Below are 27588 nucleotides of genomic sequence, written 5' to 3'. Positions count from 1 at the left end.
TATCCTGTCTAAGACCATCATATCAGCGTCATCACCCAGGTGGCGATCTTTTTCCTAATTCAAATATATATATATATATATTACAGACGTCAAAATCTAAAATTCTACAGAAATTACTAATAGAAATATCTCAGTCAACACTGCTGCTCAATTTCATTTTTTATTATTTAAATCATTCCAATTGACAGAGGAAACTCACATGTAAAACATCTCACTGCAAAAGCAAGGCACCCAGAATGAATGCATTAACATCAGTCATTAAAATTAATAAATATACACAAAAGTCAACCACAGACAACAATAACATTGAAACACAACACAGACTATAACGTTTTCAGGAGATTGGAAATGTATCATGGATCACAACTATTTTACAAAAATCAACTGTCTTTCTAAATACCTGAGAAGGCACAAATTGGGGAGCTCAAAGATGTCCTTTGACTCTCATAACTACATGAGATGTCTTTTCCATATCTCAGCTACTCAAGATGACCTAGGCTTCCTTATGCCCTGTTCAAAAATACCCGCCAATCATTTACAGACTGCAGATGCAGATTTTAATCTGTTGATATTTGTTTGTCTCCAGAGTGTTATTTCCCACCACTAACATGTATTAGAAAGCATGGAGTGTATTAACCTTTAGGCCAAAATTGGTCCCTGATATTATGATCAGATCGTATCTACAGATCCTCTGAATATAAACAAACTTCTTACAATTTATGGTTAAAGTTAGGGGTTGGGTTTGGTAAAAGTGCTGTTCATTGAAAAAGTGGAATTTAATGCAAACCATTTGTTAAGTCTGTGTAGGTGGACTAGCCGAATAAAGTGTTACCAACCATTCTCTTACTTATTCTTATACATTCCCACACAGTATTCCTTGTGCGTTTCCCCAGTGTTTAATCAGGCGGGATGCGTCTCAGCTGTGTGCGGCTGCAGGAGTCGCTCCTCTGATGGCCCTGATCAGCTCCTCCAGCCTCATGGCCACGCTCATGTCCCCCTCCACCCCCAGCCTGCCGCAGGCGTACGCGGCCAGGGGCTTCAGTTGGCCCTGGAACATGGCCAGCAGGTCTGCTTCGCTGAGGGTGAGGGCCACGTCTGCTTCCCGTGCCGGAGGACCGGCCCCACACGCACCACTGCCTGCACAGGAGAGAGGAAGAGCGCCCTCTAGTGAGCAAGTATGTGGACTGCAGTTAACTGACTGCACGTGCAGTACTGTACGTTTCCACATCTGAATATTGTAATTTTGGGATGATTTAACAGAAAACTGGGCACAAATGATATAGTTCTCCAAGACAGAAGTATGGGAGTTATGTTAAGAAACATCTTGTATTAGACATTTAGTTCTTAAAACAATTTCAATTACAGACCACACCATAACCAGGGGTTATGTCTCCAGGTCTCACCTTGGCTCAGGTCCAGGTAGTAGGTGCTGGTCTGGCCGCTGCTGGAGCTGATGTTGAACTGGTAGCAGGCCCCCACCACCTGGACCAGTCTCTCTGACAGCACCGGCCTCACGGCCAGCAGCAGCTGCTCAGCGCCGGTCATCTGTCCCTGGGGAGCACGCTCAGATGCCACCTCGTCCACTATGGTCACCGCTGCACTATCTGACGGAGAGAAATGGTGGGGAGTACAGCATATTACAACATTTAGACACAATCTACAGTACAGTTCTATTCATCTGTTTAAAAAAAAAAAATTTTAAAATTACATTAGTTCAGAAAATGCAGCTGAACATTATAACCATATAATGCTCTCTGGATGTTCCTTAAACATATATTCACCAATACCAATAGTAAAGAGATATATTTAACTGAATAGATGCACCATTCAATGAGAATGAGGTACTGTGTGTAATGTCCCTGTGCAGTATATCCTCCACACTGGGTTTTGGATTGTGTTACACATGTAGAGGAGGTTACCTTGGCGAGACTGGGTCATATTACTCATGTTGCCTAGGAACTGCATGGCTAGTTGCTGGATGGGCCCGCCGATGCCCTCCAGCCCGGGGATACCGTCCAGGCCTGACACCGCGGCCGAGGAGGGCACTGCCAGGGGGCCTGGGTGGGTGACGCCATCTGGGCCCTTCAGAACACACTCCAGGGTGAGCTCCACGCGGTCCACCTCCAGGCCCCACGGCTTGGTCAACTCATTGATGTCCATCTGCAGGGGAGAGAAGTTATGGAGGGTAGATTGGGACCCATTAATGTCTCCATTAATGTTCATTTCTTGTTTTTTTTTAACCTGGAGCACTTTGAGATCAATGATGAAAAGTGCATTATAAATCAAACGTATTATTAGTACTATTATTATTTACATATTTCATGGTCATTCATTTGTAACTGTAATTTCCAAGGAATATCACGGCCTAGTTCTGGCCTATATGGATATAGAGATCTGGCCTATATGGATGATCTTTCATACCCCTTGGCCCTCAAGAAGTGCCCCCTTCTCGAGTCATCCCCAAAAACACCTTTTAGCCAATCAGCGTCGAGCAGGATCAATTATATTGGTGGAAACCATCTTCCTATCATGCATAAACAAATATACGCAAAACTGTGTAACCCTGGGTTTTTACAGTTCTCTCCAGTTGGGTGTAAGAAGAGTTTTCTCATCTTACTTCTTAACAGGCACTGCCCACCTGGCACTTGTCCTTGTTCTGTCCCCACCATCTGATATCATCAGCTCTCCCTTGATCATCGAACAAGAGGAGTTGTCTTCTCCCAGTACTCTCCCACACCCCACTCCTCTGACTGATGGTCCAGTTTGTTCAAGATAATGTAATAACAGAGACGGTTGAAAAGGCAAGGGTTCGAACGGAAGTGTGTACAATTCCATCCCATTGTAGAAGCCTGAGCTGCTTTATCTTGGGTATTTAAGTATCTTTGGTAATAACCTTGAAACACTTACAGCTAATGCAGTAGTAGGCCTAATATTAAAACTGATGAAACCATGAATGCTTTCTTTGAATCATGAAATAACATCATATAAGCTACCCTAATTTATAAACAAAGTCCAGTGGAAAATCTTAACACATTTAGAAGAAGTATTATATTTCCTGAAGCTGCCTGTTTGGGGGCTTCAAGTCTTTCGAAGCAACAGTGTAACTCACCCCTAGGTAGTCCCCCAGTTTGAGCCTCTCCGTCTGGATCTCCCTGACCGTCTTCTTGCTGAGGCTCTGGGTCATGGCATTCTGTGCTGTGAGCCTGGTGGAGGAGTTCAGGTCCTGCACCGCCACCACAGACATCACGGGGCTCCAGATTCTAAACTGAATGTCAGCTCCCACTGACACCAGCCCTCCATCTCGAGTACTTACCTGACAGGAAAGAAGGAAGGCCTCTTATCAGGTCTCTCAATAATATATACTCTATAATTACTGAGTTACTACTAGTTCCCACACAATGCCTGCAGTCATAACAGGCACCATTACTTTTGCCATCTACATGCACTTCCTAATGACTTCATTATGATTAACTAAGTGACATACAGTAGCCTATAATAGGCTACAAGGAACCAAGCAGGAACCACTGTGACAATACAGGTATAACACACCTTGCATGGCGGTATGTTGAATGCTCTGGTTCGCAGGTCTACCCGTTGCCACTGATCAATCAGAGGCAGGATCAGAACTACCCCGGGACCTTTAGGGGGGCGAATTCGACCCAGACGGAAGAAAACAATCCTCTCGTAGTTGGGCACGGTCTACAGAAAAATGAATGAAAGTAACCACCCTTTGAGTCTTGAATTTGTTGAGTATCTTTATACAATATTTGTGGCAGGTATGAGAAAATGATTTCAACTTACTTTGAGAACAAACCACCCCGACACAGGTAAAGTTATGAAGGTGCATAATGACACCAGGAGAATGACAATCAAGTGACACAAACGAGACAGGCATCCTTGACTTCTGTCTGTAAAGTAGCACATTACATGTAATGTCAGACTATATTTGCGTTATTGTATATCTAGCAGCTAGGCCTATGAATAATCATAGAGCCAACATGGTTCATCATACCTGTGAAGTCATTGTCGGTGATTCTGGGAACGTAATCAAAGGAGTGACCCTTCTGGCCATAATAATGGGCTCGCTCCAAGTCACTTGCGAACAACCCAGGTCCTGTTAATGTAACATGAGCCGAGTCTTTCTGAGGAAGAGCTTTGTACTCATTTCGATATGAATTCCCAAACATTATTGTCTGGTTTGAGAGTCAGTTCACTAGCGTAAATATATTCCTGGCATGTTTATCCAATAAAGGTGCTGAAAAACAAAACCCGTCCGCTACCTATGTCGCCGTTGTCTCACTTCCGTGTTTTGAAACGACTCGTCTCTGATGCTCCCAAAAACTAATACATGACTGCCCTCTAACGCATAGGCGAGTCATTGCAGTAACCCTTACCTGCGGCAAAGTGGCGATTAGGCCTACCGCGCATGTACCCCGTGAGGCCCACCTCTCAAAGACTCAAAAACAACATTTAAAATGCACAATAAAGGCTTTTATTGATATTTACAGAAAAGGAATAAGCATGCTGCTTTGCATATATGTAGTCAATAGCAAAAAGTATCAAATCTCATTGCATCAAGAATGAATCCTGATTTCGTTATTTTTAAATAACAGAAAAATAAGAATAAAACGCACCAACGGTAATATTTTTTATTTTCTATAAAATATATTCATTATACTGTACAATAGCTACTCACAGTCTCTACGTATTTGCATTTAGTAAGCAGAAATGTTTTGACCAATACTGCGGTTTCTCAATTTTTTAGACAAAAAGGTGAACAAAATCAACTAAATGAACAAATCCAACATTCAGATGTCACATTGTGTTCACTCCCTTGTTGAAATATTTGAAATGACTCTTTGGAATTCCTCTGTCTTTTATCTTATTGTTTGTTGTGGTGTCCATGAAAGAGAGCAGTAAGCCACTATGTGGCCAGACATGGGTGGTGTCTCTCTCAGGTCGTGTGTGTCCCCTTCAGTTCTTGAACATGTCACAGAGCAGCTTCTCCATGGGCGTGTTCCCAATGGTGCGGTGGAAGAAGAGGAGCTCAATCCGCTCCGAACTCACAAAGTGAAGAGCAGGTAGAAGGAGTAGGAGTCTTCCAAATCTGGTCACACAAACAGACACAAGAGGAGAATAAAGATCTGTTTTATATTCCGTAATACAACCATTTACAAAATATCAGGAAGGAAACTGAAATGAATTAAGATCCCCTTTGGGATTCTGGTTTTATATATATATATATATATATATATATATATACAGTATATATGTGTGTGTGTGTGTGTGTGTGTGTGTTATTATATCTAGCTATACACACTGTATAACCGTGTATAACTGTATCTCTTATTCAGTTTTGTCTTTTGTAGTCCCCCACTCACCTGGCTGGCTGGCTGGAGTAGAGAGTGTGGATGTGCTGTCCCAGCATCACCTGGGCCTGGTCCTGCAGGTTCTCCACCTGTTCTGGGTCCTTCAGCCCTCTCGTCTCTGGACATGAGGGAGAGACGCAGCAACAGAGGTTAGATGTGTGGAATAATGTATAGTGCAAACATACATACAAACACAAAGAATACACACACACACACACACACACACACACACACACACACACACACACACACACACACACACACACACACACACACACACACACACACACACACACACACACACACACACACACACATAAGGTCATTTCTCCTCACCTGGTTTGAAGAGGACGATGGCCTTGAGGCAGGCGAACTCGGTTGGGTCAACAGCCAGGTTCTTGAAGCGGGTGAAGACCTCCTGCAGCACCCTGAGGTCCGAGGCCGAGGGGCTGGTCTTGCCCTGCTGGGGAGAGGACAGGTCCGGCAGGGAGAGCAGCGGGCAGGTGTCCAGTGGCATGGACCACTGGATGGCGCACAGCAGGAAGAGCTCGCTCCACGCCTCCTCCAGAAGAATCACCTGCAGAGCCACGAGAGACCAGATCAGTTTCATCCACACGTAGGCCACTGTATGTATATTCATCTGTCTTAGAATATGACTAAGTAAGACCTCACAGTACGTTCACGTTCACATTCGAGTAAGAAAGACTGACGCCTGCTCACCTGGTCTCTGAAGGGCAGGTGAGAGAAGACGGGTAGGTTCTTGGCCCACTTGACGGACATGAAGAGCAGGCGGGCGGAGGTCTCGTACACACTCTCCGGACTGCTGGAGGGGTACAGCGAGGTGTTGTAGTCCGGCGAGTTCCTCTCAGGCTCATTGCTGGTCACATCAATGTTTTCATCCACTGAGGGAAATATGAACAATATGATTAAACAAATATCAATAATATAATAATAATAATAAAGAATGATAAAGAAATCCTGTTTCTTGTTCTAAACTGATGATTCAGAGTGCTAACAAATAATTTCCTTGCTATATTATTTACATGGTTTGCAATATTTGCCCCTCAGAACAAAAAAAACAAAGTAGTGGCCCTTGGTAATCAATAAAGACAATCAAGTCAGTATGCGCAGCATATGTATTTATACAAACAAGCACTGGCCATCTTCCTCCCCTCCCCTCCCCTCCCCTCCCCTCCTTCTTCTCTCCTCTTCTCCCCTCCCCTCCCCCTTTTCTCCTCTTCTCCCTCCCATCCTCCTTCTCTCCTTTTCTCCCTCCCATCCTCTGTCTCTCCTCCCCTCCCCTCCCCTCCCCTCCCCTCCTTCTCTCCCTCTCTCCTCACCATCCTCTGGCTCCAGCTTGGCGCAGGTCTCGGCGGTCATGAGGCTAGCCATGAAGCGGTGTCCATTCTGGGGGCTGGGGCAGCGCTGTGGGGGCGCGGCGGCGGTACTGATGCCCGAGGACGGCAGGTGTGCCCGGCTGATGACCGAGCAGGTGGAGGAGGGCTCGCGCGTGGTGGCCAGGTGCTCCTTCTCCGGGTCCACGTCCAGCGAGTCCAGGCGCACCTGAGCCGTGCTGCGCGGCTGACGCTCGTTCTGCACAGCTGATGAGGAGAGGACGAAGGGAGAGAGAAAGAGAAGGAGAGAGAGCATTAGAATTGTTTTATGTCACATGATTGTTTTTATACACTGACTGTTTTTATCTAATGTTTTATAAGTGGGACTCGGAAGAAAAGCAAAAAAAAAAGTCAGGAATGAAGAACAAAGATCAAGTATCTATAATCGAGAAAACAAGTAAGAAGAAATGACCAAAGAAAAAAGGAGGAAAGTGAGAATAATGTGAAAATAAATGACCAGTGAGAATAATACTGTAGGTAAGTGCTCTCGAGGGTGTGGTTAAGTACTACAAAAAAAATCCAATTGGTTTATTTCAAAGAGCCTATAATAAAAGTGACTGGCAGTAGAAACCAGCAGTTTATACTTTTATATAATTCAAATATTTTACTATTTGAAATCCTGGGAAATGTCTAGTAAGAATCCCACTTGCGTGGCTCAGTGTTCGGAATGCTGGTGAAAATGTGGCAGAGAGGACATTGGAGGAGAGAAATCAGTTTGCCCTAAAACTCACCATCTTTGTTCATGCCAGCCTGAAGGCACTTCTTTAGGCGGCAGGCTTGGCACTGGTTGCGGTGGGCCTTGTCCACGGGGCACATACCTGTGCCGGCCTGGCACCTGCAAGGACAAATGAGGACTCGGTGAGATCACATGACCAGCCGCTTGCCTCACGTAGTGGAAGACGAGGCAAAGCATAAGCTCTGATTCATAGCTGTTATGAAACCGCTAAAGTACATAATGACCTTGATCTCCTTGAGCCTTGAGGCTGCACATTGTCATAACACGTTCTCATTCAAAGCTGTTTATGATTCAGATCATGGGCACCCGTGCAAAAAACCTCTGCCCCCTCCTGGTGAAAATGATGCGTGCGCCACACTGGCCGTGCTCACCTGTAGATGAGCTTCCGTCTGACGCTGCGCTTGAAGAAGCCGCTGCAGCCGTTGCAGGCGTAGATGCCGTAGTGCTTCCCACTGCTGGTGTCTGCACACACTTTACACAGCAGGCCTGTGCTCATGATTTTACCTGGCACCGGGCTCTTACCTGGAACACAGGTGAGGAACACATTAGACATTTGGCAATAGACCACCAAGTGTAACCGTGGACAAATCACTTAGATTTTTGAAAACTAAATTTATGAATTAATAACTAAAAAATAACCAAAAACCATTAGTAAATCAGTAAACACCTCCGTCAGTCATTCATTTCCAACATAATGTCTTTGCCTGCCCTAAAGCAAAACGCTCAATTTCAACAAGTATCTTGCTGGTAAATGTACCATATATATATATATATATATATATACACGTGTGTTTTATATATATATATATATATATATATATATATATATATATATATATATATATATACAGAATACACCATATCTCTGCCCCATATAGTACATAAGCCATGTGTTCCTCTCACCTCGCAGGCTGTCGTCTGTGATGCTGCTCCGGGGGGAGTCCCTCGGAGAGCTGGACGGCACCATGGCTATCTTGGACATGTGGTCATCCATCATTTGGAGGAGAGCGTGCACTTCGGGCAAATAGTTATGGTAGCTCTTTTCAGCCGTCCTGCTTGAGCGTTGAGGCCAAGGATCTCTCTCCTGGGCGTTTCTTGTTTTTTTTTTTAAGTTTCCTCTTCAGTCGCCAACAAAACAAGATTTGCTTGCTTGTTCACAGCTTCTTTGCAAAACTATTGCCCAGAATAGTCCATTCAGATGAAGAACACAAAATAAGAAGGGAAAAAATAACAGTCAAAGAGCAACAGTGTTTTGCTTCTCTGAAAAAGACGATTTCTGTCCGTTGGATGAGGTTAGGGCTCCAGGTATCTCCTTCAGGCGTGATGAACACTTGTATCCCTGTGTAGAGGCTCCTTGCTGCTGACTGTCCTCTGGTTGTGGTGTAGTGTGCTGTGTGTTCTGGTGGAGGGGTTCCTGTGTCCAGTGATGACCGGGAGTGTCTGAGAGCCCAAGCCTGAGCGGGGCTCCCTAAAGGAGGAGGACAAGGAGATTAGCACCAAACGCTGTGTAAGCACATGCCTATTTGTCATCCTCTTAATCTTTACTGTTCATCTAGGGGTGGATCAATCAGTCACACACACACACACACACACACACACACACACACACACACACACACACACACACACACACACACTTACATACAAACAGGGCTAGGATTTAGCCACATCCTCAACAAGTGGAAAAACAGAAGACCTAATGAATAGAGGAGTTGTGTGGTGTGATGTGAAGCAGGATGGGATGGAGTGAGAAGGCTCTGTGTGCTCACCATCAGATGTCCCAGTACTTTCTGAAGAAAAACAATAGATAAGCTTTGAGAAATATAGCACAATGAAACAGATATGCCGCTTTATTTACTTTTAGACTCTGAAGGCCAAAAACCACGTCAAGAAACTAATAGTCATTTCTGACAGTGATCTCATACCTGAAACATGTTGTACCATCAAGTCACTGATTGAAAGATCCAAGATAATATTAATATTATATGGCTGGTTGGCTGGTTGACTGGATGACTTCAATAATCTCTTATTTGGTTTTCCATTGGGGAAGCTGGGAAGATGAAAACATTCACATACAGTATGCGTAACATCCGAAGACTCATATTGTGAAATATTGACATTTAAAATGCATTTCCTGACTGCCCATTTGCGGTAGCCAGATATCATACCATTTTTTTATTTAATAAAATGTAGAATTTGCCCAAGAGAGCCATCTCCAGGCAGAGGGACCACACTGGTTAAATACTGTAAGAATGCACTATCCTGTATATCAAAATGTGGTAGTATGAGTACTTTGGGGCTTAATAAGACCCAAAACATCAGTGATTAACAGTTGTTGAAATGAGAAAGTGAGGGCTATATCTGTGCAATTGCTAAGATCTTTTGATGTTTTGCATTTTGAAGTGCATATTTTTTACTTTTAACTTAACACACCAGTGTATGGACATGGCATACAGTATATGACACTATTTAGTTTCAGAATTTTGTTTTACTTTTTGTAGTTTTATTCTAATCACAGCCTGTTCTATAGAACTAACTTTAAAAAGCTGTTTATGTTCTTCAGTGCATCTCCTAGACTGGCTCTCTAGGCAGCGTTGGCTGAAAAAGAGCATCTCCCATTCACATGTTGTCTCTTGTTCCTGCTATTTCATCATTGTTTAATCCGCAGCAGTGGACAGATGACACTATGAGTCATGCTAATCTACAATCCATGGCTGGAGTAGCCTCAAACTGTGTTTTACATTGACACATCTTACGTTAGCAGTTTCTAGATTCTGTAGAATGGCATGATTTAAATGCAACGGTTTACATTCATTTTTTTTTTTTTTTTTTTTTTACTTTGTCACTATGGTTATCCTTTGCTTTTGGCTTTATTGCTATCCCTTCTCTTAGTTGTAAAACTAAAGATACTCGCTTCAATGTCTGTGCATCTATTGCTGTGCCCCAAAGGTATTGTGACCAGGTTGGAAAAAGAGAGGGGCAGAAAAAACAACAACCATCCCCAATCAGCTAATAGGCTTAGGCTACCACATAACGTGTTCTGCTAAGTTAACAAAGACCCCAGGAGCACTTGGTGGATGGTGAGGGGGTCAGGGGATGAGGATGAGGATGGGGGTGAGGTGGGGTGGGGTGGTTAGGTTGGTGGGCAGTAAGGGGCAAGAAAAACAATTAGCCACAGGCTGAGGAGAGCGCTGAGGGGGCCTCTCCTCCACAAGTCAAACCCCCACTATTCCCCCCCAACCCCCCAAGGCCATATGGTGGCTACTGCTGTCTAGCTCTCAGTCACCCTAATTAGTGACCCCTGTGTGATTCGCTGGTAATTAGAGGGCTGAAGTCAGTGATTTGCTTTTTTCTTTTGATTTGTGCTTCTATCCTATTAGGAACTTATACAGTGCCAGGTCACACACAAAAGCCAGACAGCAACACATGCCTTCTGTAGACCATCACCACCCCCAGCCCCCCAGCCCCCCAGCCCCCCAGCCTCAGTACACCTCTCTCTTTACTGCGCTCTGGGCAGGATAATGCCTACGTGCAGCCAATGAGTCTTGGTCTCAAAACAATTACAAATGAGTCAACTGCAGTAACACCACTGTGTCAGAGGGTTGGGGCCATTTACTCATAGTGTTTCTGTAAATAGATAATGATTTAAAATTTTCATTAATTAATTTTGTTGACATGATAGCACTCACATTTTGTGATTGCCTTTTGCAGTCTGTATTAAATCATCCACACTTGTTTTCCTGTCACCAAGTCAAACCCTCAGATGTTTTTTTCCGCCCTGAAACTCAGCTTATGATTTGGTCAAGACCTGATTGCCTTTCCTTCATCCATGCCCCCTTGTTAGTACTGGCTTCATTGTATCTCTTGGTGCTTAATGCCTTTAACAGAGCCCTCTCTGTTGGACTAAACTGGTGTGTAAAAAGATTAGAAATCCTGCTTAAGCGGGAGGTGCTGCCGGTTTTAGTGTGTGTATGGTGTTTGTGTGTGTGTGTGTGTGTGGTGGGGCTGGAGCTGGGCCTGGGGGGAGGGTTGGGGCATCTGGTTTGGCAGACAGTCATTTGAACTCTGACCTGGAGGCCTGCGTTGGCAGCCTACAGCCCCCCAGATCTACAGTCCACGCCACGGACCTGAGCTGAGCAGAGGGCTATAGAGTCCACGGCCCTCGCTAATCTCTGCTGCTTCTAATTGGGAGGAGAAGGAGTGAAGGTCTCCCTCCTGGTTTTCCCATACGTTCACTATACTGTAACAAAGCACCTTTTTGTCTGTTAGTGACCGTTGTCGGCATGTTGCTTTAATAACAAGAGAGAAATGATAATGTGATCACAACTGCACTGAAGTTGCACTCTTTTTTTTTTTTTTTTTTGCTTTTGTGCCAAGTCACTTATAAAACATAAAAATAGTCAGAGCATAAAAACAATCATGTGATATAGAGCCCGACAGTCCAACCCCTCCTCCGAGAGAGCTTAGATTCCGGATGTAAGTTTCTCATTCATTTCTCCCATTGACGTCTGGAAAAATCCGTCAGTAAAGAGTTTTAGCTATTCAAAATAAAAGTGTCATAGTAAAGTTAAATCAACAACGGCAACAATCAATAATTAGCAACAAACAATTATTATTATTATTATTATTATTGCCTGAATTAAATAACAAAAATCCACATGGTGGATGTGGTGCTAAAAATGTGAAAACCCCCGGGATCCGAGAACTGAAAGACAGAATTGTGTTATTATTCCTTTATAAATTTGACTTAAGATAGGAATCACATTTAAGGTCATATCATTGCATAAACTGTAAAAGAAATAAAGTGCATAAAGTCTGTGAAGAAAGACCTCTTTATACCAGGAATTAACTGAAGAGAGCCTTATCATCTTGTGTAACACTTTAACATTAGTTCATGGGTTTCATCAGGTCCCTTTCCACAGGAGTATAAAATCAAGCACCTTGATTATCAATGCAGACTGGTGCTTGATATACACCTGTGGAAAGGGACCTGATGAAACCCATGAATATATTCATGAGTTCATTCTTCTTCTCTTTTTCTTTTTTCATACAACTATATCTGCTCTCACATTTTGTTTCTAAGGCAATTGCCGAGTCATTTGCAACATATAAGATCAAAAATGTTGATAGATGTATGGGAAAACCTGACAATTGCATCAAGTACTGTAGATCTCCAGCCAATGAAGCGCCCCTAGTGGCAATATTTGGAAATGCCACCTGTCACAGCTCACCTGTCATTTAGCATGGTGATAGGCAGATCAGGTGTGTATTAACTCTGTTTATGTAATCGACAGGTGGCTCTGATGCATAATGCCCCTGCTGGATTTTTAGGACAAGACTTGCTTAGATGGGCAGGGCAGAGATTATGGCGAAACAATGAGATTAATTGTGGGGGTTTGCCCTGGAAATAGAATGATTAGACATGCTCACCAGATGTGAAATGTCTATAGTAGCCTAATAAGAAATGGACACTTAAGGAGCAAGAAGTTATGGAAGTTGAGGAAAAGGAAGTTGAAATTGAACATTTAAAAGATGAAAACGTAAATCTAACTCAGTATAGTGGCATCGGTCACATTTCCAGAAATGACTTACAGTAGTGGAAATGTCACCATCAAATCCCCAAAGCTTCTAAACTGAAGCTGCATATGTCCACTGTCCCTGATAGGATGCTCCTCCAGCTGATGCTATTTCTGGCAACAGCATGTAAATGTTAAAAATGTGGTTCTCCCTGAACTCACCTACTGGAGATATTTATTAATTGTGCAGACTATTTTATATATAGCTAGGGTTGCATGAATGTCCCCGTGGATGCCCCTAATTGTTCTTAGTATACCAAGTGAGCCACAGGAACACATCACTCAACCTATCACAAATCTGCATTCTGGCAATGCCCCCCTCAAATGTACATCTACAACAACGTACATCCTGAACAACAGCCCCGATCCCAACCCCCACTGGTCATCTCCGTCCGGCACCTCCCGCGGGGAGTGCGGCGCTAAGGTGTTTAGGCTCTGATCTGTGCAGTGCTGACTGTGGAGCCCTGAGGCTTCCTCCTCCTCCTCAGCCGCTGTTACATAACCGAGCCGCTCTAAAGCCCTCCCAGCGTGCAGCGTGCGGCATGGCCTCACCACCGGGGCCACCGCCTCCAGCCAGAGCCTCCAGCAGCAGCAGCAGCCGCAGGGGGGATTAGCCTCTTCCAGCAGGGCAGAGCAGACCCCACGTCAGCCAGAGATGCTGTTGATGTCGGCCCCCACCGCACCCACACGGATGGAGCCCCACCGGCCCTCAGGTCGGCGCACAGACAGCTCTGCCCCCCCCCCCCCCCCCCCACTCTTCTCCAGGGCAGAGAGACAGATTAGGTGTTCAGCTCTCTCAGGTGTTTGTTCTTATGATGCATGTGTCTGTGCTGCAAGTGGTGAACTGTCCACCCATCTGTCCATCCAATAGTTCAGTGATGACACACGTCACAGTTTCCACACGAATTTGACAGAAGCAGAGTGAGGCATCTAATCACTGAACAGGTTAAAGACAATACTCCAATACAATGCACAATTGGTGTGTAAATGTATTATGTCTACATGTGCCAATGAGTGAGTGTAAGAGTCTCATTGGTGTGTGAGAGTATTATGTCTATACTGTATATATGCCAATGAGTGAGTATGTCTCATTGGTGTGTGAGTGTATACAGTATGTCTATTATGTACATGCCGGAATAGTATTCATCAAAATACAGGGATATTAATTTCTCTGTGTTTATGTAACCACCATATCCTGAATAATTGGGATAAGCCTCAAAACCGGGATACTGAAGAGCATAAACGCGTCCCTATGACTTCAGTATCCCAGTTATTGGCACGTCCCAGTTTTGGTCATACATAGTCGGGATTTGCTGTTTACATGAACATGGAGAAACCTGATTATTAGTATCCTTGTATAGATGATGAATATCAGTTACCAACCATAAAGTTCTATTAACACACCTTATCCCAGATTCTAATGCAATCACAAATTTGCATGAGAAACCGGGAACATCTTTTACATGGAACTGTATCCCGGATTCTTTAAGTATACCTGCACCATAACAGGGTTACAAAAATCCGGGAAAAGGGCTTATCCGGGGTTCTGAAATCAGGATACGATGTTTACATGTGCAAATGCAGAATCAGGATATTTCGAAATCCCGATCATGACTGGGATACTGAAGTGCATGTAAACACAGTCTATTATGATCATTTACCATCTTCTCCATGTTAGATCAGCGTGACCTCTGGTATGGTACAGTTATAATTAGAAGTGAGCGTGAAATGTAATGGTATGAAGAATGTTTAAATTAGAGAAAGCCATTTTATGCACAAAAAGTAAAAGTTGAGTGAGTCACTGAGAATCATCGTGTTAGATTTTCAATTTAAGAATAGTGCAATATTCTTAAATATAATAATGTACTTAATTGAATATGTGATGCAAGATTCAAATTTAGACTGAAGCGAATGTGACAGCGCATCTGAAAGTGTGCGGCAGCACATGCCATCCCTCCTGCCTTTCCACAGACTACTCATCCTCTACACACACACACACACACACACACACACACACACACACACACACACACACACACACACACACACACACACACACAGACACAGACACAGACACAGACACATGTATACACGCATTACCCTTCTCTCTGTCCGCCACTCCTTCCCATCCTCTACACATTCGCACTCATACACTCACTCACATGTACGTACACACGCATCAATCACCCCTCCCACACACACTCACACACTCACTCTCTCACACATACACACACACACACACACACACACCCTCCCTTCTCTGCCACACCCTGACCTAGATCTCTGATAGTAAACAGCTGCTGCCCGGCTGAAGTGGTGCTTCCATCAGCAGAATGTGTACCAAGGGTGGGGCCGGGGAGGGAGGGGGGGGGCAGAGGGGAGGATAAGTGTCAGATTGCTCCTCTCGAGCCTCCTGATGGGACTCATCGTCCGTAAGATTGTTTAGGAGATCCCATTCACACACACGCGTACGCGTACGCGTACGCGCGCACACACACACACACACACACACACACACACACACACACTGTGCCATGCAGCCACCACAAGCTGCCCAATTAAGGCACACCTCAACGTGTCTAATCAAACTCAATTTTTTCAGGTCAGTCCCACACAAACCCATGAAGAATCCTGAATTTCCACAAATTAAAGTGAATCCTGGTCTGAGCAAGCGCGTGTGAGAGAGGGGTCAGATAAAATGTATCAGTTGTGCGTACATATTAAACAGGGCTATGGGCGATTCTCTAAAAACTATGGCAATTGAAACAAAAATATCTTGCCACAATGAATTTTCATGTACTGTATAGCAGTAGTCTTCTTCATAAATGTAATTGAAATGAGCAACATCACCAAAAATACAGCAAAATAGAATATTATGATTAGATAGTGAACGCATTGCATAAACAATGTCAACACAACAGTCCATTGATGAGGGCGTTGAGATGTCCTTGAAGGCAAGCTAACATAAGTTCACATCTCCGTGCTGCCATCTAAGCCTCTTTGTGTATAATCTCTTTGAATGTCAGCTATTGTCAAAGAGTGAGATTAACTTTATAAGATGTGTTGCAGGTTGCTTTCCTCGTGCTCAGGACGAGCACGGACGCATGAGGAACTGAATGGAAACTGCAACACACAGCACAATACAAATTTATATTTATAAACCATGTATTGGACTATATGGACTTCATATAGACATTCAAGCACTGTAATGAATACTTGGCATGTTTTTAAGATCACTGCATTGATATATTTACTGTATTACAGTTGTGTGTCTACATTTCATACACAAGGTTAATGTTTTTATTCACTGTCCCTGCTGAAATAAAATAACTTACAATATAATATGTCCCCTTTTAACAGGCGGGAACTTGAAAATGCCCACTTGCTCATCCATTTCTTATAATGGTGAGAAGTGAAGATTCAGAAAATGAAAACAATTGCATGATTGAGAAGAATCTTCGAAATTAAACTGAATCATCCATTGTTTGTAATTCTCCTGCTCCCAGCCCAGTTCCTATAAACTTTAATTAGCTGTAGTTGTAATCTTTGTAATAATAGTTAATTATACATTCACGAAGCCAGATGGTGGTCAAATGCTTCCATGAATAATGAGAATAGCAGTATTATGCATCTGTGTTCTTTGGATTAGCAGCTTTGCGGCACATAAGGTAACATATGTGTGGATTAAACTATCCTTAACACAAGTCAGTGGAATAACATAACCATCCACTTGGCAAGTATGCAAAAGCAATTAGATCATTAGACTGTCCTAACTTTATGATCAGTATGCGGAATTAGAAAAGAATCTAAAGAAGGGTCAAGCACATGCAAAACAGATTTATACAGTATGTGAAATCCTGAGTGAGATTTTATCTGTAGGATCTAGTAATGCTCTGTAAGATTTGTTAATTCATTATCACCTATATAGAGGAATTTCTCGCAATTTCACCATCAAGACCTCTGTCATATAGAGAAGATGAAAACATACAACTGTCCTCATGCATGGTGACCACAAGGTCACGCTTAACAGAAATGAAACATGTCTCCCTTCCCCCTCTTCAACCCACCCACACCCAAACACACACACGGGTCACTGTGTGGTATCACCCCTTCTCTGGCCTCTCTGACTGCTGAGCTGGCTTTACCTGCTGTGGTGGGGGCTTCTAGACTGGTCAACACACTCCCCTTTAGTTCTAGGAATCAGTGAGGGGCACGAGTAGGAGTGTGTGTGTGTGTGTGTGTGTGTGTGTGTGTGTGTGTTGGGGTACGAGTACCAGCGCCTCCAGAGATTATCCATCCCACTACCATCTGTTGCTAGCGCTCCTGTAATCCAGGCAATGAGAAAAATCAATTGTCTAAGTAAATATCAAAGACACATAAGCTCATTTCAACAATTAAACAGTGGTCAGATTGGAGTTAAAGGCCCGTGGAACTGCTGAACAAGGCCTTCCATTGTGTGTTGACTAGGGACAGGTTGCTGAATGGACACATCATGGATTTGTCTGTGATTTGTGCTGTAGACAAACAGGAACATGTCAGGCAGGCTTCAATGGTGCAATAATTTACATTTATTGGTTTAGTTTCACAGAAAAAGCATTAAATAAGTCAAATCAATTAATAGATCAAATCAAATCAATTAAAAAAAAAAATTCAGCAAACAAATGTCAGTTTCTTCAGATGTACTCAAGCACATTCATAAAAGGTGTAATATTTAAAATGCTGTTATTTAGGCTTCATTGCAACTCTTTTGAGCTCAAAGACAAATCAACTCATTAGTTTAATTAAGTGCATCGCTGTACAGGCCGTGTAAGAGAGGCCTGAACCTTTAGGTTTATCCTGGTCGGGGCCGTATCATCTTGATGTCCATGACGCTTTGTCTGTGGTGCTCAGGTATAAAACCCCAGGGAGATAATAGGATCGGCCGTGAGTGATGCGTCTAGTGAGACGGGATTGGCCTGGCTGCCAGGGTGTGTGTGTGTGTTTAATTAAACGTGGACATTCTTACACAGGAGCGTGCCGGTCGGCAATCCATCTCGATGACTGTACAGGCACTGATTAGTGGAAAGATGATGGTGATGAAGCTGAAGTAAGCGAGTCCTGGAATGATTTTGGTGATCATAGAGCAGTTAGCTGATAGATCATTTCACTACACTCAGTCATAATATAGTGCAAACACAGTAAAACACATTCAAAGATTTGTGATCTCTGTTCTTCAGAGGCTGATACAGCTGAAATAATTCATTTACAGTAGCTTAAAAAAAAAAATCCACTTCTTACACCAATGAAAACAGAGAGCAGTCACCCCACACCTCCACCAAAAGAAAATCAAAATAGTTTCATTCATAAGCTACCATTTGAGCATTAAAGGAACACTTCACCGTTTTTTCATGTTAAACTACGTTATTCCCCATTGAAACATGAGAGGTATGCATCAACTCATCTTAATTAAGCGAATAACGTAGTTTAATATGAAAAAACGGTGAAGTGTTCCTTTAATATCATCCTAAGCATAGCCCTTTCACATGCCATTGATAACCATTTTGGGGAGCTCTGATAGGTAATCTAGTGGTTCAATGTCAGGTAAAGTTAAATGGAAAATGATGTACACATTGTTCTAAGATGAAAGAATATTCTTACAAGATAGCACATTTCACTTATTCTCTCATTTCTGACTGCAAAACTGGTCAACTCCAGGTTTTCCAGAACACTAATCACTGAAGGAACAGCTGATATTAGATTGGTGGAAAACCTTTAACACATTAAACAACAACAATTCTAATCAGTATTCAATCCACAATCATACAAAAAAAATGTAAAAAAATACTTAATAAAAGTTTTATTTCCCAACTCTATGTTAAATCCCTTTAAGCCCCCTTTAGTTCTGTACACCAGTGCATCAAAAGCATCTTCTCACACGCCCTGGTACTCTTGCTGACAGTTTCCCACATACAGAGGCTCTGCACGAATACCACGCCTAGAGAGAGAGAAAGAGAGAGAGAGAGAGAGAGAGAGAGAGAGAGCAAGGGAAATAGAACAACAGTGTGAGAAAGATCGAATACAGAGGGAAAGAGATGGAAGAAAAGGGCAACCACGCAAGAGAGAACTGAGCACACTCTTAAAATGAATGTGCTGGAATCTACACAAGCAGTGTTGTCCGTATCTGGACAAAGAGATGTGATAAATAACAACTCAGGTTGTGTTATTTTCAACACAAATCATCTAACAAATAACAAAAGCAATGTGTTGAAAACAACACAAAGGCTGCCGTCTCTATTCTGGACACAGAGATGTATTAAAAACAATGCAAGTTGTGTTGTTTTCAAAACATTTGTTTTAAGAGTTTACATTACATGGGATAGATAATGGAAGAATGCAATGTATTAGTGTTGTATTAATATTGTATTACAGAGCAAAAACTATTCTAATTGAAGCATTTTTGAAGTACAACATTTCTGTGCAACAGTAGCTAGTGTTGATGGCGCAGTACCTCAGGAGGCGACAGCGGAAGTCTGTCAGGCGAGGAAACGCCGCGTCTGCACTGGAGGTCTGCTCCTCATCGCTCCACAGACGCTCTGCAGCAGCACAGCCTCTGGGCCTAAACACACACACACACACACACACACACACACACACAGATACATACAAACACATACATATACACACACAAATACAGTCATTTCCAGTGTATTAGCCGCATTGTGTATAAGCCGCAGGGCTGTGTTTTATGCAAGTTAAAAGACACAAAACCATATTAATACCATATTAACTGTCCCCGTGTATCAACCCCATAGTGGAAGAAATTTGGCAAAATCAATGTATGAGCCGCGGCTAATAGTTGGGAAATTACGGTATGCATATGATTGCCAGGTTCTCCAGGTCTTTACAGGAGCATGCAGTACAAAAGGTTGTGGTGTAGATGATATTCAGTTGTTTGTTTTCTCCTACCACAGACGGGGACTAAGGTTGGTGGCATCCACATATTCCCCCCACATGCACACCGCTCCACCAATCACCAGCCGCTTCTGCTCCTCCGTACCTAAGACAGCAACAACCAGAGCATGGACAGAGAAACAATGTTATAAAACCTCTATTACGATCGTATCCCATTTGAGGGCTCAGGCTACAATCTGAACAAAGAAACTGAACATTAACAGTCTGATGAATGGTTGGTTTAAAAAAAAAATGAAATCTCTCAAATTTTACAGACCTTCTTTAGATACCTAATTTTCAGCCAAAAAGTAAAGTGAATAATATAATGAGGTGATTTTCAATATAATACTACTAATTATGGTACAAACATGGTATAAATTGAAATATTAACTTGCCATTGTGAGCCTCTACTGATTTGTACTCCTTTGAGGATGCCACTCCATAGTAACACAGCAAACTCACAGCAAACTCAAACTCACGCTTACACAAACTTAAAGCCCTGGGGGCAATGTGCAAAGAAAGTCAGGCAACAAGCAAAGTGCTTTGTACATGAACATAAGTGATCATGTGGCATATGGGAGCATTGAGCTAGGACATTTGCAAATATATTTTGCCTAGTTATAAAATTGACTCGAGTTAGACTTTAGACTTTGCACTTCACCCAATAAATTAGGGTCCTTACTGGGAAACAAATTGAATTAGTGGAAAGTAGATAATCACTGACATTAACATTCATTTTCACACTCATTCCATTCCACCTTAATATAATTCAACAATTCACAATTCAGATTAACCATCCTACAGTCCTAAATGAATGGATAATGTGCCGTTTTAAGACTGTAGCTATGCATCAATACTCCACTAGGGGGACAAAAGACTAGAGAGAGCAGTCAATAACACCTATTAGTGCCTGTGACTATCAGTATCAGAAGAGACTAACACCCCGCTCCACACACCAGAGAAGTTCTGTGGTTTCACGAGGTAAGAGTTGCGCCAGTCCTGCCCGTAGCTGATGTGGTTGATGTAAAAGGGGGCGGACAGCAGGACCCTGTAGCCGGCCCCTGTGATGCGGCTCAGCTCCTTCGCGTAAGACTCGGGGAGCCCCTTCCAGATCTCCAAAATTGTGTCCTTAGGGATCTGGCCAGAGGCACAAAGAACAGCAGGGACAAGACAAGCCGTCACCGCCATCACCAAGACCACCACTGCTGCCATCGACCCTCCCTCCCTCTGTTTATCTCTCTTTCTCAATGGGTCCTTTTGAACATACAGTAGACCTGGTTTAAAATAACTTAAAATGTAGCTGTTGCTATAGTACTTGTGCCTATCTAATTACAATTAAGGCTGCAGCTAATGATGATTTTCATAGAAAATTAATGTGTGCATAATTTTCTCGATTAATAGATTTATTGTTTGATCGGAGAAATGGTGAGAAATTGCCAATCAGTGTTTCCCAATGCCCAAGGATATGTCCCTAAAATGCCTTATTTTGTCCACATGTCAAAGATATTTAGTTTACGGACATGAAAGGACTAGGTAAAGCAAATTGTTTTTACTGAAAAATGTCACAGACTGATTAATCGATTACCAAAATAGTAGCGGACTAATCTAATCAAATATAAGTGATCAAATAAAATTGTTGCAGCCCTATTTACATTAACATGTGTAGCATGTAGGACTTGCAATTGGATGATGCATGGGGTATCCTATTTTAACATATGTATAAGTGTTCACACTTCCAAGCATTTTCTGTGTCACAAAGACATGTTCATGAGCTGCTGATAGATAGGCCTAATATCATGCCTCAAACTGAAGCAGAGCAGAGCCGTATGGAAAGCAGAGTAGTTTTCAATGCCATCTAGTGGCGATATACATCACTACAATAGCAAAGAGAAATCCCTAGGCGGTGTGTTGCATTATGATTGAATGAAGACATGTGGAATCAATTGGTTAAATAGTGTTTTTGACAGCTCCCCATTGCTCCCCATTTTAACAGTGCCAACTTTAAAAACCCCTCTCTGCTGCATTACACATATCTTTATACACATTTAAAGTGGGTGGAGTCAGGAATATTTGGCAAGGACATCATGAAGGAGGGCCCCCCTTATCATGACACATACGCAAACACACACACACACACACACACACACGTTCACAGCATCACAGCACAGCACAGCACAGGTCACTCTATGCAGGCTCTGACCCTTGAAGGCAAGGGGCCGGACATTGTAGTAGCGGGCCCATTCGTGGGTAGGTCCAGGAAGGTCCAGGTACCAGGGCGCTGCGAGGATAGCCTTCAGGCCAGCCTTGGTCACCTTACGCATCTTACACTGGTAACACTCCATCTTCCACACCTCCACCACATAGTTATGGCTGTGCTGTAACACAGGCACCTCTTTAACATCAAGTACAGCTACTTGTGTGTGGGGGAGATAGACATAGAGAGAGAGAGACAGAGAGAGAGAGAGAGAGAGAGAGAGAGAGAGAGAGGTAGGGAATAATGTGTGTGTGCTTTGGAAAGAAAGCTGATACAAGAGTGTGAAAGTGTATGAGTTAATAAAGAGAGACAGTATGCGAGTGTGTGAGTGAGAGGCGGGGGGGGAGGGGGGGGGGGCTTTAGAAAGGACAGCTGACGCGACAAACAAAACAACCTACAACAAACAACAAAAGCTCACAAACACCATGGAGGCAGTGTTGTGTAATGCAGTCAGGTGTCCACTTACTTTCTCGTGGTAGTCAAACACATCCTGCCACACAATGGAGGTCCTGTTGAGGGCTGAGGTGATGTTTACCATGCTGAGGAAGTGGAGAAGAGATACACAAACATGAAACCACCACCGTGTGCTTCCTCTTTATGCACAGATATTTACTGAGACCGTTGGCATCAAGTAGCTACGAATAACAACTTTAATATCAACCCTAGAAATAACCTCACCTACACTAAGGAGTGTCTATATTACAAACACGCGCATGACACGCTATCTTCATGTAATCTTTTAACCAAGCCAGTCCTATCTATGGTTACTTCTGGTTGTGTCTGTCAATGTAGAGGAGTCATTTAAAGGGACACTTCACCGATTAGCATTAAGCTTCGTATCTTTAGAAAACCAGTCATGTTTTTGAATGGTCGTGCATCATTTCCTCAGTTTGCCTTGAGATGGGAGAAATACGGATTTCAATGAAACCCATGAATAGGACTTTCTGCTTTCAATGATGTAAAATGCTGATTTTTACATCATTGAAAGCAGGAAGTCCAACATTGAAATCCGTATTTCTCCCATCTCAAGGCAAACTGAGGAAATGATGCGCGACCATTCAAAAACATGACCGGTTTTCTAAAGATTAATGCTAATCGGTGAAGTGTCCCTTTAAGCAGAAACGCTGAATACTCATCACTTTCCCCATCACTTTCAGAAATGACACATTTCCATCATTCATTCCACGTTTCCAAAACAGCTGCATTTTACAGTTTACTGCGCGTTTCCTACCCGTCCAAGCTTACATGACTGAGAAATGCATCCGAACCAAATCAACAGCAGCATCGGAAGAAAGTTCTTACTTTTCCATATAGAGAGCCTCCAGTTTAGTGAAGTCAGTGCCAAAGCCCATCTTCTTCATGAAGGCCTTCACGTTTGGGTTAGACTTCCTGTAGAACAGAGAAGCATATTTGCATTGTTTTGTCTGGCGAATGACACAAAAGCCTTTGAAGTGAACATTTCTGTACGCTTTTCTCTGTGAATATTTTGCCCTTTCATATTATGTACTTTCATTTATGTTACAATTCATTTAATACTCTTGACAACTTAATAAGACACAAACATGTCACTAGTTATTTCCTTCAAATATACATTCATTACTGGCTTTTGTGAACCTCGACAAACCAGCTTATTTCCGCAGCCAAACAAAATCAAGTAACAGTCGACAGTCCATGCATACTGTGGCCAGAGCAGTCAGATGCACAAAGTGGGCAGTCAGATCAAAGTTAAGACAGATGGATAGATCAGAATGTAACACTAGTTGCGTGTGAGCGGTTTATTCAATTTCACTTTACTGGAGTCCCCGCCTTGACAGTTTCCCTATATATTGCCGCCGAATTCAGCACCAATATATAATTTGTACATTAGGCCTAATGCGTCAATGCAGTTATCATCAATGGCTTGTCAAGAACACACAGAGACACACACACACACACACACACACACACACACACACACACACACACACACACAGGAAGTGACTTATTACCAGCAGCTGAAGTTAACTTCATCCCCTCCGAGATGCACGAAGGAGTCAGGAAAGACTGATGTCACTTCCTTAAGGAGCTTGGCCATGAATGAGTAACTGGAGGCCAGAATGGGATTCACAGGCCCAAAAGTCCCTGAGGGGACATCGCCACGGTAACAAGGGGTCAAGAGATCAGGCTGTCCTGGAAGAGAGAAGCAAAAGCACTGGGTAACACCTGATCTTTTACTCCTAGACCTGCAGTTCCTTCAGGAAATGAAACATACAAATGAACAAGGGAACTGAAAACACACTACTGGTCAATCCCAGTGGAAACAACCTGTGACGCAGGCTGTGTGCTGGGCGGAAAAATGAGCTGGGGAGGTGTGGTGGTGGCATGTCCAGGTGTATGACGTACCTTTCCCCCAGGACTGAGTGTGCCCCGGGGAGTCAAACTCAGGCACCACACGGATTCCCCGTAGCCTGGCATGCCCGATCACTCGCTTCACGTCCGTCTGCGTGTACACGTGCGTCATCGGGTGGAATGCCCCCTAGACATGCACAACAGACAGCAAGAGGACCATGAGAAGCAATTTGCGGAATTTGACAAAACACACTGGTAAAAAAGGAAACTGTTTGATTATTGTCATCAAGCCAGATGAAAAACATATAGACAAGATGATTTGCAGGTCCATGCATGCTTTGCCTCAATACATACTCTCACTCATTAAAGAATGCCCTGAGCAGTGCACTACTGTGGTGGCAACTTGCTTTAGAAAACAAACACTGCAAGACCAAGCTTGAATACGCTATATCTATATGCTGAAATGATACAGTAACTAATTCATACATAGGACTGTACGTCATGCAATACAGTGCTTCTCACAGGTTTGTTTGTTACACCACGCCAGATTTTCTTGCACACACAATAAAGAACTGTGCTTGTTATTTTGTAGCTTGATGTTGCCATGAATACTCAGGTTAGACAAGACAACCCCAGTATTTCCATGTGAGTCTAGCTGATTTCATTCTGCTACCTGATGTCAGTACTTTTTAAAGTGGTACTGAGTCGTTATAGTATCTCAATTTACATGAAAAATGAAATCTGCCCCGGGTAGTTTCTGTTGGAAGAGTGCAACTCAAAGCTACCTCTGATTTCCCCATGAATAGATGAATAGATATAATAACCCCTAGCTTGATTCTTGTAGTCACTTCAATAGTTATCTAGCTCAGTCTCCAGCTGGAGGTACCACTTCACCCACTTTCATTTGAAATATGCTTGCTGTATGGTTGCCAAGCAGACACTGCCAAGAGCAAGATATGGCCAGAACGGATATTCACTCTGGAGTAAAGTGGTACAGTATCTGGGAGGCACCCGGTGCACAGAAATACCCTACATGTCAGTCCTGAGGTAGACTTTACCTTGTTACTCAGATCAGGAAAGGATATGCTTTGATATGGGAAAGATGGGTCATCCACAATGTGCCAGTGGAACACGTTGAGCTTGGTGTAAGCCATGGCATCCTACAGTAGGAGAAAGGTTATTTGTGACATGTTACCAGTTGACTGGTCTAAAACAATCTATCTAAATTGAATAGGTAAATTACTGAGAAGTTAAGTACAATACTTCTAAAATAATAAAAATAAAAAGCAATAAAAAGGACAAAGTCAATGTGCACATTCAAGTTGTGGGACAGAGTGACTAAAAAAACACTGAAACTAATTTCGTGTGAAAACACATCAGCAGAACCTGCCAGCGTTTGCCCCCAACTTCCTTGTTTGCATGTGCTTTTATTACCAGAGTCTCCAAGATGGCATTTATGGGTAGGTAGTGTCGAGAGGTGTCCAATAAAAGTCCCCGAAATGGAAACCTTGGAAAGTCCTCAATTTCAGTTTGGTTGATGTAATACTGTGACAGACAAGCAACAACATTGTGAACTACAATAATTAAGAAATTATATGCTAACCAAGCAAAAAAAGATTTTAAAGGTCACGAGATAGCTTGTAATGAATTAATCAAAATCAGTACTTACAGACCCATAACCATCCTGGTACACTAACTGACTGAGAGACTCCAAACCTGGAAAAAAAACAAGTGAACAACAGGCAAAATTATCATCACTAAATTGTGTAGAAGAAAAATAACTGCCATAAGTAACTCAAAGCTATGTACTGGATAGCATTGTGCCCATTGTCTAGCATACCATTTCATTATAGCCATAGCTAAATGTAGGACTAATATAGTTTTGTTTGTTAGCACAAACACATGCCTACCATACCTCTCAGAGCTCCCCATACGCTCTCTGCCCTCAGAAGAGCCTGTCCAGATGACACACTCAGCCTGTCTGCAATACAAAGCAGTTAGCCAAGGTCACACCACATGCAGACACCCCATCCACACTCCCACAGGCTGATAACAGCCCATGACAGAGACAAAGTGTGTGTTTTTCATGGCTGTGCTAATAATCTTTTATCTGTCCACAAGGCACACAGAGAGAAGACACATGATGACAAGGTGTCAGGAAGACACACCGCAGTACTTACAGCTCTCTTTGGAGCTTTCGCTCGGATAGCCGTTGCAGTCACCCTCAGATACTCCCACCCTGACTGTAAAGGGCTTTTCCATGGGCCTGGCATAATAGATTTGTCTTTCACCTGCAGACCACAGCAGACATTGAAAAAGCCACATAGTTTATACTTGGAGAGATATCACCCCAGCCTGTTTTTAATAATGACATAAATGTGCTGCTGGATCAGTGCATCCTCAAGCATGTGAATGAACCCTTCCCAACTGTCCTAACTCAAAAGCTCCATCATGTTTGGAACATGGAATGATTTGCTGCCTCTTACCATGTTTAGCCAAATGTATAGCTTTGTAAAAGGTAGGCCTATAGTAGGCCTAAGCTACATTTCCCCTTCCTGATCCACAGACCAAATGGTAAAAGTGAGAGTTCACATACAACTTCCACTGACTTTGTTTTAAATTCAATTTATATGAAGCCTACCTGGATCTCTGAGCAGGTCGGGGAAGATGAGCTTGAAGTATCTCTCGAAAGCAGCGTCAAGAATTGAGCAACCTGGTTGTGCTACCGAAACATTTGTATATTGAAATATGAAAGACTGTGGCCTGACACAGTATCGCTCAATGGAACTGCTTATCTTCTGGGGCATTGGCCAGACTGCAGTAACTGAAACAGCATTTACAGCTGTAAAAAACAACAACAAAACGCGTTTCTTATTTAGAATTAAACCGCTTGATTTACACATGATTTAAGTTCCTCTGGACTGCTCCTGAATGTGAAGAATACGGAAATAGTGCTGAGTGCAAGTGCAGTCATATGACCACATTTACCAACGGAGCACGT

At 42.9% G+C, this 27588-nt stretch overlaps 3 protein-coding genes across 5 annotated transcripts; all 3 read right to left on the bottom strand.

Annotated features, from left to right (window-relative positions):
- Positions 1-153: 153 nt before the first annotated feature.
- Positions 154-4290, bottom strand: stoml1 (stomatin (EPB72)-like 1). The gene is made up of 7 exons (XM_062548218.1): positions 4013-4290; positions 3802-3908; positions 3550-3699; positions 3110-3313; positions 1920-2160; positions 1404-1604; positions 154-1137 (listed from the first exon to the last, which is right to left on the bottom strand). The coding sequence occupies exons 1-7, from the start codon at positions 4185-4187 to the stop codon at positions 917-919; spliced, it is 1299 nt and encodes a 432-aa protein (XP_062404202.1). The 5' UTR covers positions 4188-4290; the 3' UTR covers positions 154-916.
- A 684-nt stretch (positions 4291-4974) lies between these two features.
- Positions 4975-16465, bottom strand: nr2e3 (nuclear receptor subfamily 2, group E, member 3). The gene is made up of 8 exons (XM_062547003.1): positions 16434-16465; positions 7871-7990; positions 7495-7598; positions 6710-6970; positions 6090-6271; positions 5706-5946; positions 5382-5487; positions 4975-5107 (listed from the first exon to the last, which is right to left on the bottom strand). The coding sequence occupies exons 1-8, from the start codon at positions 16463-16465 to the stop codon at positions 4975-4977; spliced, it is 1179 nt and encodes a 392-aa protein (XP_062402987.1).
- Positions 16466-17620: 1155 nt separating this feature from the next.
- Positions 17621-27540, bottom strand: hexa (hexosaminidase A (alpha polypeptide)). Of its 3 annotated transcripts, XM_062547000.1 has the most exons (14): positions 27229-27540; positions 26768-26878; positions 26503-26568; positions 26257-26303; positions 26022-26132; positions 25646-25747; positions 24642-24774; positions 24248-24428; positions 23562-23648; positions 22726-22798; positions 20962-21142; positions 20021-20111; positions 19563-19670; positions 17621-19049 (listed from the first exon to the last, which is right to left on the bottom strand). In XM_062547000.1, the coding sequence occupies exons 1-14, from the start codon at positions 27488-27490 to the stop codon at positions 18986-18988; spliced, it is 1617 nt and encodes a 538-aa protein (XP_062402984.1). In that variant the 5' UTR covers positions 27491-27540; the 3' UTR covers positions 17621-18985. The 3 variants fall into 3 exon arrangements, with proteins under 3 accessions (XP_062402984.1, XP_062402986.1, XP_062402985.1); XM_062547002.1 differs by lacking the exons at positions 26503-26568; positions 26768-26878; positions 27229-27540 and having other exon boundaries at positions 26022-26094; positions 26257-26297; XM_062547001.1 differs by lacking the exons at positions 17621-19049; positions 19563-19670; positions 20021-20111; positions 20962-21142 and adding an exon at positions 21153-22380.
- Positions 27541-27588: the final 48 nt, after the last annotated feature.

The sequence above is a fragment of the Sardina pilchardus genome, chromosome 10 (assembly GCF_963854185.1).
Source record: "Sardina pilchardus chromosome 10, fSarPil1.1, whole genome shotgun sequence".
NCBI classification, from domain to species: Eukaryota; Metazoa; Chordata; class Actinopteri; order Clupeiformes; family Clupeidae; genus Sardina; species Sardina pilchardus.
The sequence above is the reverse complement of the archived record's forward strand: the minus strand, read 5'-3'. Positions and strand labels throughout refer to the sequence as shown.

Coding starts and splice junctions, on each gene's coding strand:
- stoml1 (XM_062548218.1), bottom strand. CDS start 4,187: ATGTTTGGGAATTCATATCGAAATGAGTACAAAGCTCTTCCTCAGAAA. Junction 3,700..3,801: donor CGGGGTGGTTTGTTCTCAAA/GTAAGTTGAAAT, acceptor ATTTTTCTGTAG/ACCGTGCCCAACTACGAGAG. Junction 1,138..1,403: donor CTACCTGGACCTGAGCCAAG/GTGAGACCTGGA, acceptor TCTCCTGTGCAG/GCAGTGGTGCGTGTGGGGCC.
- nr2e3 (XM_062547003.1), bottom strand. CDS start 16,465: ATGAGCAAGTGGGCATTTTCAAGTTCCCGCCT. Junction 6,971..7,494: donor GGCTGGCATGAACAAAGATG/GTGAGTTTTAGG, acceptor TCTCCTCATCAG/CTGTGCAGAACGAGCGTCAG. Junction 5,488..5,705: donor CATCGTCCTCTTCAAACCAG/GTGAGGAGAAAT, acceptor CCTCATGTCCAG/AGACGAGAGGGCTGAAGGAC.
- hexa (XM_062547000.1), bottom strand. CDS start 27,490: ATGTGTAAATCAAGCGGTTTAATTCTAAATAAGAAACGCGTTTTGTTG. Junction 25,748..26,021: donor ATGCCATCTTGGAGACTCTG/GTAATAAAAGCA, acceptor CTCCTACTGTAG/GATGCCATGGCTTACACCAA. Junction 24,429..24,641: donor CACTCAGTCCTGGGGGAAAG/GTACGTCATACA, acceptor TCTCTCTTCCAG/GACAGCCTGATCTCTTGACC.